The following is a 12,707-nucleotide window of genomic DNA, read 5'->3' on the forward strand; positions in this document are numbered from 1 at the left end:
CCCAAAATACGCTTGACTTGTGATTTGAAAATAAGAATAGAAATTACTAAAGCATCATTGTGCGGTTGAATGATGCCTTCTGCATCCTCGTTGCTGAAGGAGATGGAACCTTCGGCCATGTAATCCCGGCTGCGCTTCTCACGTACAATGGAAACCTTTGTCTGTTTCATCACCGGGCCTCGAGGCGCATCCATACCCCCGATTATCATGTTGATTATATGCTGAGGTTCTACTGGTTCAGCCCGTTTGTGGGATTCCTTTTCCTTGTAATGGCTTTTAGCCCGTTTACTCAAGAAATCTCGAAGGTGGCCATTTTTCAATAACCGAGCCACCTTCTCTCTAAATTGGCGACAATCTTCAGTCCTGTGCCCATGGGTTCCGTGGTACTCACATATCACGTTTGGATCCCGTTGTCCGGGATCTGATCTCAATGGTCTCGGCCATCTTGCTTCTGCGATACGACCTATGGCCGAGACGAGATCCGAAGTATTGATGCTGAAGTTGTACTCCGATATCCTCGGTAAGTCTTTATTGGTAGCCGAGCTCCAGGCATCACTTCTAAATGATAGTCCTCGGCTGTTCGACGGGCGCTCGGTCCATTTATCACCCCGACTGGATAACTGACTGGGACTAACCCTCAATTTTTCCTATCGGAAGCTTGGCTTTTCTGAATGAGAGTACGGCCAATACCTTTCCCTCGATGGTCTAGACTCCGGCTCGTAATTTTTCCTCGATCTCTCAGAACTTTTGCTCATATTTACAGGTCCCGGGGGGAGCTCAAGCTGGTCATCCTCTACCCGGATTTTTGATTCATACCTGTTATGAACATCAGCCCAGGTTACAGCCTCATATTCCAGTAAGTTCTCTTTTAGTTTGAACGAGGCCGTCGAGCTTCGAGGATTAAGCCCTTTGGTAAAAGCTTGCGCAGCCCATTCCTCCGGAACCGGAGGGAGCTCCATCCGTTCCCTTCGGAACCAGTTGACAAATTCACGTAATAACTCATCATCCCTTTGGGCTATACGGAAAATAACCCCCTTACGGGCCAGCACCTTTTTGGCACCGGCATGAGCTTTTATGAACGCATCCGCGAGCATTTCGAAAGAAGTGATTGAATGCTCGGGCAGATGGTCGTACCAAGTCAATGCTCCCTTCGACAGAGTTTCCCCAAACTTTTTCAACAACACGGATTCAATTTCATCCTCTTCGACATCATTGCCTTTTATGGCATAGGTGTATGAAGTCACGTGTTCCTACGGGTCCGTTGTGCCATCATATTTCTGGATATTCGGCATTTTGAACCTCTTCGGGATCAATTTCGGAGCCGCACTCGGAGGAAAAGGCCTCTGAATGTACCTCTTCGAATCTGGTCCTTTCAGAAAAGGCGGAGCCCCCGGGATCTGGTCCACCCGAGAGTTATATGTTTCCACCCTCTTCTCAGTTGAGCCTACCCGCTTTGCCAATGTTTCGAGCATTCTCAGAACTTCGGTGGATGAACCAGCTCCGGACCCATTACTCTCGACCATCCGTGTTTCGTCCCTTCTGGGTTCGGCAACACCTTTCGTCCTTTCCAGGGCCGTTTCATCATTTTTTCTTTACAACTGGGCTATTGCGACTCCTTGTTCAACAATAGCTGCTCTCTGTTCCTGCAATATTTTAAAAATTAAACGTAAGTTAATATCATCCGGGGTATCCGGCACTTTCCGGCCTTGTGCCCGAGACAAAGTAATTGAATTGTGAGTATTTAAGGGATCGGTGGCCAGCTGGGCGGCATTCTCCTGGTTCACGGTGTTCTGTCAGTTGAGGCCCTCCCTTGAATCAACAGAGTTTGGGTCGATGGGTTCTGCTGGTAAGTCCCGTAGCCACTGTTCTCATTTTCGGCCACAATCTCGTTGTTGTTGATGTGACCAGATTGCCCACTGCTTGCCATTTGGTCCGTTTTCACAGAGACGAACAAAAGATTTCTTCAATCTTAACGGGCAAGAGATAGAAGCCAGGATCAAAGACCACTATTATCCTAGCCCCACGGTGAGCGCCAAACTATTTACCCCGAATTTAGGTAATCAATTGAATTTGTAAATGAGGTATAAGATATGTGGATAAACTTTAATCTATTTTTGGTTTATGTGGAATATATAAATGGACTCGTGTGCCATTGTATGTATATATGAATATATGCGTTAATAACTTGAATAAATACGTTGCTATGGAAGATTAAGTTAATGGTATTAGAAGAGTAAGCTAAGATAACAATATTCCACTGATTCGGGCCAAAGGGAGAAATGATATTTTGATTTGCTATTACAATGCTCTAGATCTCAAAAAAGCTAACCCTTAAAAGTAGGGAAAAGCCTCTTATCTATAGTTTTGCCTTCTGGGCCTTGCATACAATATAAAGCCTTTTTAGAATAAAGTAAACCCTAAAAGGATAAGGTTGGGTCGTACGGTCTGACACCCGTACGGTTGTCGATACAATGTGTCGATACAATGTGACAGAACGATGTTGACGCATGGCGATTTTGTAACTGATTAACCGGACTAACGACCACGATCAACTCGGTCATGCTGAAACCGGACCAACGGCCACGATCAACTTGGTCATGGAGGAACCGGACCAACGGCCACGATCAACTCGGTCATGGAGAAACCGGACTGACTGTGATGTGGAGTTTGATCCGGTGATACCGGACCAAACAGATTTGCTTCATTTTTCTCAGGTCAGCCGCAGCCGGTGCAATTTCACCAGTTCTAAGGGAAGACTTGGTGATCATGCCTGTCTCTTCTTATCTTCGGTCCCCGATTTCACCGGTCTTGCATATATCCGATTTTTACCGTATACAATATCTTTCAACAATTTTGGCTTCAACAATGAAAAAAATAATTAAGGAGTAAACACCACATGTTATACCAAATATTTATTACTCATATTTTCTTTTTCCAATTTCATGTTTTATGTTTTACGTCAAACATACACAATAACACAACATAATACAATGGAACAGAATCCGTCAGAACCATCACCTACGCATTTTGCTGCTTTATAGTCCATGGCTCAGTAAAGCATCATGATATTATTGAGAAATCATTCCAGTGATGATAAAAGTTCAATTTAGCGTTATATTCTTGATGATACTTTATGTTTGTTGGTAGTTTTGATGCCTTAACTGAATGCTTGCTTGATTCAAATATGTGATTCTCATCCACCTAATTGTTTTAGTGGAGCCTGGGACTAATTTAGCACTCAAATAACTTACTACATGTCAAAGGTAAAGCCAATGCTTAGCCGAGTGACGGGTCAAGTCCTAGGCTGCTTGTAACGATAGAGTCGCCGATAGAGGTTATAGTTAAGTTATTGTGCCCTAATTCATTATTTTGTCTATTAAAATATTCGCAGGTTAACCAAGTCCCTTTTGCAATTACTTTTTGACTTTCATAGAACAAAGGTAATTAAAGTCAAAAGTTACTTTCTTTTTTCCACTTAAAAGTTTCACAAATATCTTTACGAGTACTTTTGGTTCAAAGTTCTGACCTTTGGTTGGTCAGCTAACTTTTGTGACTAAACTTATAAGGGAATTTGTTTGTAATTGATGGACTAATTGTTTGGTAACTTAGTTGATCCATTGTATATATTGTCCTAACCAGTTTGTTAAACTCTTCAAGAACATAATGTTTGCAAGTACTTCCTTGTTCTGAAAGCTTGGAGAAGTAGACAAAGCATGACAACACACTCACTTGTATTTAATTTCTTGTTGTTACACTTCAGTTTCAGTATATACCAAAACTCTTCTTCTAAAAATTTTACTTCTAATTTATCAATTGAAAATAACTTGAAATATCGCAATATAGCAGGGGTGAGACCATATATTTCCAGTAGCTTGCTTTGGAAAACATGTTCAGTTAGTAGTTGTTTTCTTAGGTATCATACCATGTATGATTTGTTACTTTGCTGACAAATAAAAGCCAGAAATGAACTTTTTCGTTGAAAGTTTACAGATTAATCTTTTGTGGTATTACTTCACATTTGGTTATCAACAATAGTTGTCACATTTGTTGCTAAGATTAATTATGTGAATGAAAGAAAAAGCTTCTTGATATTGTCAGCCTTTAAATAACGGAAGGCTAGCCCCCTCTTTTCCTTTAGCTTTTATCATCCTAGATTTAGTTTGTATGCTACGTTCTGATTAATGCTTGGTTTTTCCTTCTTTCAGTGGAATCTACCCAGATGAAGTATGTACTATCAACTCCAATTGTTAAAAACCTATTTTTCTCCAATTATGGCACAGTTCTTGTATTAGTTGAACCACCACCAACAACATGAGCAATCTGATTGTTCTTTGTCTCTCTCATTAGCAAGTTCATGAATGTAATTGTACAACTTTGTTTTACTAATGAATGTAAATAATGTGACGTATATCAATGTAATATTTATTCAACTTGATCATACTGCTTCCTCTTTTGAGAAATCCTACAAAACGATTAAACAAGGATGACATTACCTTTTTCACTATCAGCCCGTAATATGACAAATACATTAGCGGTGTGTTTGGTATGACGGAAAATGTTTTCTTATTTTCTCTTGTTTGGTTGCATTAAAGACCAACAATTTGAGGGCAAAAATTAAAGAACAATGCCTTTGAAGGACAATCCACAGAAAAAAATGAAGGACTATACCCCTTATGGATCTAAAATCCATAGGCCGAAATTAGTGGGCAATTCGCAGGAATGCCCTTATTTTGGGTGGTCTTTAATTTTTGCCCATTAAATTGGTGGTCTTTAATTTTTGCCCTTCGTTAGAACTCCTTGATTTCTAGTTCGAACTCCCGCTCAATTTTTTTTTTTTTTAATACAGTTTCGAAAAAAGAAAAAAAAAACAGTTTCATTATTTTTGAATATTTACTCTCTTTTTTGACAAGGGCTGTCTAGTTCAAGGATATTACTTGCACACTCATCAGCTGATGCCATGCCAATTTGTTCTCCGTTAACACCACTGGTAACATCTACTGGAAGTATGGAAGCAGAGAAAGCAACTTCTAAACCTTTAAAAGTTCAAGCAGTTTTGAGGGGTATAAAACAGGTATGAGATGCCACAGCCTTCTGATTTTATGAGAATTACATGGTCTCTTGCTTCTTTCTAGGGGAAATTTCTAGATCTTTCTTCTTCGTCATCTTGATTTCTACAATTTTACTATTCATGTTACTGTTCACAGCCCTCTTTCCCATTCCTCCCCCGAAGCCTCATAACTCCTAAATGTCTTCTACCAGATTCTCTCCTTACAGAGCAGCCATCCTAGATCTCATCTATTCTCTTTCGGGCAAGGGAGTTGGACTTATTTTTAGGAAATAGTTCTTCACGATCAAGGTTAGGCGGAGTTGCTTTTCTTTTTTGATAACTTTGGTGCTGGGGACGGTTTACGCGCACCTCACTAATCCACACTTTAACTGTTATCTCCCACTAGCATAGTTATCAGGTAACTCTACTCACCAAGGTTGGTTAGATAGATAAGAAGAATTCACCAGGGTGGCCTCTACTGGGATTCAAATCTTGGTTCTCAGGGTTGTGACTCCAATTCTTTGACCGCTACGCCACCCTCGGGCTGGAAACTCTCCCTATATCGTCTTCTCTTGCTTTTTCTTAACAATTTTTGTTCCCAATCTATTATAATCCTTAATATCAGCAAATGTGTCTTCTATCGAAAGGACTAATTTCAACTTTTATATCAATCAACTACATTTCAATCTCAAAATAATTGTGGTTGCCTATTTGAATCATCTATTCTCAAAGATTCATCATAATTAAACTATAGATAAGCTATTTAATTTGTTGACGCATGTTTGCTTACTGGTTTAATTGAGCTTGTAACCGGCTATGCTTTGTCGAGTCTGATTGATCTATCATTGAAACAGTTTGTTGGCGCTTTCTACATTTATAACTTGCTTATATTACCTTGTATATTTGCATTTTTACCAGCCATGACAGCTCCGTTTTACCTGGTCCAAAGTCTTGTCTGATTTTAGATAAATTTTCCAAATTTAGAACCAAATTTAGATGTGCATGTGGTAGTTATAGCGTTCTGCTATTTGTTAGTTTGGGATAACTAACAATTTTTATGATGTTACCCCATCAGCAGCAACTGCTAATAATCCTACACCTGCTATTCTTTTATATTTTAATGTGTCGTCCTTTTTCAGAGCCCAAAGAAGGTGAACTTGGTTGCTGCATTAGTTCGTGGAATGCTTGTTGAAGACTCATTGTTACAGTTGCAAGTGACGGTAAAACGAGCTGCCAAAACTTTCTATCAGGTCAGGCCACTGAAGATCTGATATTAAAAGATTACTTCTATGAAAAATATATTGCCTCGGTTTGTCAAGTGTTTCTATGACAGCTTTTTGTCTATTCACAAGAAAGCACGCCAAACTGTATAATATCGTTGACAATTATTCTTTCCCAAACACCAAGTTGTTGTACCATTGTCTAACATGAACACTGAAGTATAAAGAGGTTCATTACTTATAGTTCAAATGTGACATAACGGGAACATTTGTTGTGTAGGTTATACACTCAGCTCGGGCAAATGCAGTTTATAACCATGGATTTTACCCGGATCGTCCTCTTGTTGGTAAAATTGACAGAAAATAACTTTACATGTTTTCATCTCATTTCTACCCTTGGAGTACTTCATCCTTATTCATCATGTCTGGTGCAGCTGAAGCATTTCTTAGGAAGGGGCTTTATTAGAAAAGGTTGTCATACCATGCCAAAGGAAAGTGTGGAATGATGATGAGGCCTGTATGTAGACTGACAGTGGTAGTTAGGGAAATAACACCGGAGGAGGAGGCCGAGATAACTAAGTTGAGAGTACACAACATCAAAAAGCTAACCAAACGTGAAAAACGTCTTGTCCCTCATAAGCTCATTGAGACTACTCCAATATGGAACCGCAAGAACAGAGCTAGAAGTAGTGGAGCTGGTGCTGTTGCTGAATGAGCTTCGACCCTGTTGTAGTTCAATTTTTCATTAGAAACCTATGCAGTCACATAAAGATTAGTGGTCGATGAAAATCATTTGCATCTCATCAATTTCCTTTTTGTAAGAGCTGCAACTTAAGTTAATCCCTGGTTTCCGTTTTCTTTTTGTTAAGGCAACCGCTCTCCTTTATTTAGTGTTGTTGAAGTGCTTCAATTTTTTTTCTCGATCTAATTATCTGGTACCCTAAATTCATTGGCCCAACAAGTTTTAATTCGTGCTGGATAAGCACGGTAAGGGGTTAAAGCCCTTCATACTGAAAGGGAGCATCCCATTCTCCTCTTTCACTTGAACTGTATATCCCATTGAATTTTCTTCAAAGCTATTGTATTAAGATAGACTTTGCATGCTAACTGAGCTGAATTACCAACTCTTATGTTGCTCATTAGTCATTAAAAAGCCAAAGACGTTAATATGCATATTTTTCACTTTCTAATAATAAGAAACATGTGATCACATTGAAAATTTTGATTTGAGACAAGGAAAGAGGATGTTCTCCTTGAGTTTCAGTTAGTGGCTGTTGTCTGTTTGTTTTTGTTTTGCTGTGTATGCCTGAATTTTATGAATAAGCATCAACTCTAAACTTCAACCCTAAACTTTGTCATTCAATTGCAATACTACATTCTGCCTTTTTATCAGACAGTGTAAGCTTTTACAGATATAAACCTTGGTTTTCTTCAAAGAAAGCGAACGAGATACATAGAACAAGGAAAAGGATTTAGTAATGAGATTGACTTGATAAACTCATTGTTGAACAAATTCTGCACTCTGATATGTTATCTTATGTTGGTGTGCCCAAGATTAGCTTGTGCGCATCTCCATGAATTCCACAGCCTACCTGGAATCTCCCAACAACACAGATACTAGATAACTTTGTTCATCAAAATTTGAACAGATGGGAAGATATCACTTCATGTTTTTGCCTCTGCTAGGATTTGAACCTGAGACCACAGGATTTTTAACCCACTTTCATTGACCACGTCACATCTAGTCTCCAGATCAGTTTGCACACACCTTGACCACTCTTCGCCTAATATTAAAGTTTATAATTACTGACATAAATACCCTCAAGGACACCTAATTGGTGTAAGTTAGCTACGTAATTTTATGATGACTCGATGTATTTGGATGTATTCTCCTTTTTGTTTCACTTTTTAAGAAAAGATAACCTCAAATAACAAAAGCTATATAAAAGTCATTACAATTATAGGAGTATCATGACTTAAAATACTCGAATGGTCAGCCGATTGAAGCCATTCAAAAAACTCCCAGTTGCCGATCAAGACTGGCCAAATTATTACATACTTGTCGAAATATTTTTAGCAAAACTTATTCCGACTTGATCTGCCATTACGGTTGTTCATTTCTCAAGTGTTTTAATGATTAACAAATGAAATGTGTGCTTGTATGATGGTGTAGTCCATTTAATTGAACTTGAGCTCCTGTAGAACACGTTTTGAATAGTGAATATTATAAAAATAGAAAAAAAAAAGTTTAATATAAAAGAAGAAATTATAATACTGAGACTACCAATTACAATAATTTAATGATGAATAATATATTCCTCATACATTTTAAAGTTTGGGTTCATTAGCTTGGTTTTTGCATCGATGGTCCATCTTTGATTTCTCAATTATTTTTCTCGAAGGGAAGGAACCAGCATTATTTGAATTTTCCAAGGAAAAGAAAGAATCAGAGTGAAGACGGGACTTTTCTTGTGAGTATATATGAAAGAGGATTTCAACATAGTTTGTGTGTACAAATGCATATATATTATTATCGAAATTAATTAGTATTTTTATTTTGAATAATTTGTGCTTCTTTTTTATTTAACAGGTTGATTTTTGATCTTTTGTAGCTGAAATCTTGTCATTTTTCTTGGAATGGACGGCTGCTCTGGTTCTGATGAGCTCTCAATTGGTGCATTTGGAGTTACTGTTCCTTTCCTTTGCGCCCTCGTCAAAGTCCGCGTTGGCCTATTTGTTTGCTGCCCACCACGGTGCTCCTTTTGCTGCTTCTTAGTCTTTAACAGATCCTCAGCAACAGACTCCTCTTCTAACCTTTCAGTATCTAAGGTCTGCTGCTCATTCGGGTTCAAGGACAAAACAGCTTCTGATGGCACAGATTCATCACCGGTGTGTCTTTGCTGCTTTGGATTCTCTTTAGCCTGTTTTAATGCATCGGACAAGTCATCCACTCTAGGTACTTGGTCCTCAGTAGGTCTCTCAGAACTCTGATCCACAACACAGTCTTCCTTCGGGGAGTCCAAACCTACAGACGAGGAGTTATGCGCTTTATTTGCAGTGGCATCCTCCTCCGCCCTAAACTCAAAACCTGGAGGCGCTTCAGGACTTAAAATTTGAGGCAGCTTAACTCCAGGTTGTTCGTTTTCCACAATATCTTTTGGACATAAGTTACTGATGTCAGCTGTTTTCTCAACTCTGCTGACACTAAACTTCAGTTGCTGCAGGTTTGGATCCTCTAGTTGCTCAATCCCTTCTGGCATCATACACCTGGGAGGTTCAACAGGCATTGATCCTTCTGTAGCATCAAAATTTTGCTTCCCTTTCTGTTTAAGCACTACTCTGATCCTTTGAGCTCTTTTGGGAAGAATTTTCTGTCCAGTTACAGAATTTTTCTGCGCATTTAACAGTTCATCTTCTTTACCCGTGCTTGGTTCATTATGATGCACAACCAACTCCCAATATTCTCCATGTACTTGATTTTCTTGCCCCTGTTTCACATCAACAGTGACTTCGTTTTGTTGCTCATCCAGCTTCTTCTGTTCTTTAGCAACTTCGCCACCATCGCGCTGCACCCGCTTTCCCCCATTCTTTTGCTTCTTCCGCAGCTTCTTTTGTTTAACTTCCCAATCCAGCCTTCTCTTCCTCTTTCTTTTTCTCTTTTGATTCATGCTTTTGCTGTCACCAGGAAGCGAAAACCGTCCTCCATCTATCATAAGGACTTCTCCCTTTTCAGACATCATCTGTAGATGACGTTTCAGCAGGGTCGTATGAGCCCATGGCAAACTGTCATATTCTTTCTTGATAACCTCCGATATTGAGTCTTCACTGGATCCTCCTTCTTCATCCAATTCCTGCAAGGCCTTTTCAATCATCTATAACAAAAGAAAACATTGGATTAGACAATAAACTCTCATTTGTGGATGGAAAAAGCTTTAACTATAGAAACTTTGCAAAAATCCAAATATAGAGGCTTCAAAACTATTCACTGTTACTCGTTAAGCAATGAATGGGAAGAGAAATAGCTAATCAAGTCTCCGAGGTCAGAACTTGGATTGCTACTTTGATTAATCAAGCTCTTAATTAAGAAAAACTTTCAAAAACAAATCTTTTGGCTAGTGTCTGAGGAAGGTATTGACATCATAATAACAAATGAAAAATCTCACTTTTTCCCGAATACATACAAATCCAATAATGTGAAATGAACAGAACCGACAAAACTATGACAAACACATGCTAACATAAATGAGAATAAATATTTCCTTTTTCAAAAGAATAATGATTACTGAATAAGCTAATCGAAAAGCCCCAACACATAACCAGAGAATCTGGACTCATATACACATAGGCAGGTTAACTTCCCAAGCACTCAAACTGAAAACTATAATCAAGAATTCATTTTTTTTCCAGCAGACCCACATGATAAATTTGTCCAATTATTTATCAAGCACGATAAATACAGACAGAAAAAACCTGATCCATATATGCATCTCATACAAATGGGAAAAACCGGCCATCATTGTTTACAACAAGACAATGTACCTTACAAAAGATATCAGACACATAACCGGACCCTCCGCATACTTCCTTTGCTATTAAAAAGCTTAGGGCACCGTTTCAATAACTTAATAATCACCCACAAGGGTGGCTCTGTTGGTTGAGCATGAGGCTTTCATAATGGAGGTCTCAGGTTCGAAACCCCCTGCCTACGACAGTAGGGGATTTGCCTTCTGAGTCGAACTCGTCGCACCGGGCTTGCCTAGTGCGGGTTACCTCTTCTGTGTGGTTTGCGAGCTATTGCACGGAAGCTGGGTTTACCCTGTGCACACCCGAAGGGTAGCGGCTTCGGGTTCCCATGTCATCAAAAAAAATAGCTTAATAATTTGAGTCATCTAAGAGGTAAACCCTCCTCAATTAACCCTAATTTTTTCCAATTTACATTTTTTCAAAAAAAAAAAAAATCTGTACCCAACAATCACTTGTACTGCAATTTACAATGGAAAATACCAACTTTACAATAAAAAACACCAACTGTCCATGAAAAAAGCCAACTTTACATGAAAAAAACCAACTTTACATGAAAAAAAAAAACAATTTTACATGAACTAACACAACTTTCAACTACACATGAAAAAATACCAATTTTACATGAAAAATACCAACTTTACATGAAAAAACACGGATTTTACATGAAAAATACCAACTTTAAGTGTAAAAACACCAACTTCACATGAAAAACAACAACATTCTCTCAACTTCTCCATGGCTTAATAATTTGAGTCATCTAAGAGACAACCCCTCTTAAAATTAACCCTAATTTTCTCCAATCTCATACCGACTTTTTCAAAAAGATTAACCAGTGCAGTAAAACTTTACCCAACAACATCATCATCAAGAACAGCAACAACATCATCATCATCATCATCAACAACAACAACATCATCATCAACATCAACAACAACAACAACAACAACGTCATCATCATCAACAACAACAAGAACAACATCTACAACAACAACAACATCATCATCAATAACAACCATAACAACAACATCATCATCATCATCAACATCAACAAAAACATTTTTCCACAAATGGGGTCCAATTTTACACTCATTTTTCCCCAAAAAAAAATTAATGCAGTAAAACTCAAATTTACAACAAAAAACAGCAACTTTACATGAAAAAAATGACTTACCCAAGTATAAGGAGGATGATCTGGACCAGTATGAAGACAATAAAGAAAATGATTAAGTTTTTCTTGAAGAAGTGAATTTTGGGTAGCACTCAATGGTACATTTGGTTCACTATTCGCAAGTTTCAAGATTGATTCTCTTAACTTATCCATAGCTTTTTCTTGATTCTTTTTCCTAGAAAAATTAGGGTTTTGAGAAGTATTTTGAAGAGATAACTGATGTGTTGAGAGATCCATTACCTTTCCTTATATAGTTGGTGTTTGTGTATGTGTGACTATGAGTGAGTATCTTGTTTTTGTTTTTTTTTTTTTTTTTTTTTGGGATAATAGCATTTTTAGTCCCAAAATGATAGGTATATTACGGTCTGGTCCCTGTGATATCTCATGGAGCATATTTAACTTTCAATTAATCGAAATGTGTGTTTTTAGTCCTTTTATGTAAGAATTATGTTGTATTTGAACTACTTTTAGAATTATATTGCCGTCAAATACTGAGTAACAGTACAAGCTTAACATAATACATGAGTAATTAAGTGATGGAACGGCTAATAATATTCACAAGTAAGATGGATCAAAAGCATACATTTCATAAATTGAAGGGTAAATATGCCTAGTTAGATATCACAAGGATTAAAATTAGAATTTCCTGATATAGTTGTGTTTGTGTGAGTGTGATTCTTTTTTTTTTTTTTGGGGGGGGGGAGCAAATAGCACTTTTAGGGGTCGTTTGGTGTGAAGGATAAGCAAA

The 12,707-nt window shown here is 38.1% G+C and overlaps 1 protein-coding gene and 1 pseudogene across 3 annotated transcripts; one reads left to right on the forward strand and one right to left on the reverse strand.

The window, feature by feature from the left end:
* Positions 1 to 7,212, forward strand: part of LOC132615649 (uncharacterized) — a 13,087-nt pseudogene extending 5,875 nt beyond the window's left edge.
* A 1,501-nt stretch (positions 7,213 to 8,713) lies between these two features.
* LOC132614184 (uncharacterized) lies at positions 8,714 to 12,211 on the reverse strand. Of its 3 annotated transcripts, XM_060328580.1 has the most exons (3): positions 11,963 to 12,101; positions 11,641 to 11,770; positions 8,714 to 10,139 (listed from the first exon to the last, which is right to left on the reverse strand). In XM_060328580.1, the coding sequence occupies exon 3, from the start codon at positions 10,137 to 10,139 to the stop codon at positions 8,847 to 8,849; it is 1,293 nt and encodes a 430-aa protein (XP_060184563.1). In that variant the 5' UTR covers positions 11,641 to 11,770; positions 11,963 to 12,101; the 3' UTR covers positions 8,714 to 8,846. The 3 variants fall into 3 exon arrangements, with proteins under 3 accessions (XP_060184563.1, XP_060184562.1, XP_060184564.1); XM_060328579.1 differs by lacking the exon at positions 11,641 to 11,770 and having other exon boundaries at positions 11,963 to 12,211; XM_060328581.1 differs by lacking the exons at positions 11,641 to 11,770; positions 11,963 to 12,101 and adding an exon at positions 10,807 to 11,623.
* Between the last annotated feature and the right edge of the window lie 496 nt (positions 12,212 to 12,707).

Source organism: Lycium barbarum, chromosome 10, assembly GCF_019175385.1.
Source record: "Lycium barbarum isolate Lr01 chromosome 10, ASM1917538v2, whole genome shotgun sequence".
In the NCBI taxonomy this organism is placed as follows: domain Eukaryota; kingdom Viridiplantae; phylum Streptophyta; class Magnoliopsida; order Solanales; family Solanaceae; genus Lycium; species Lycium barbarum.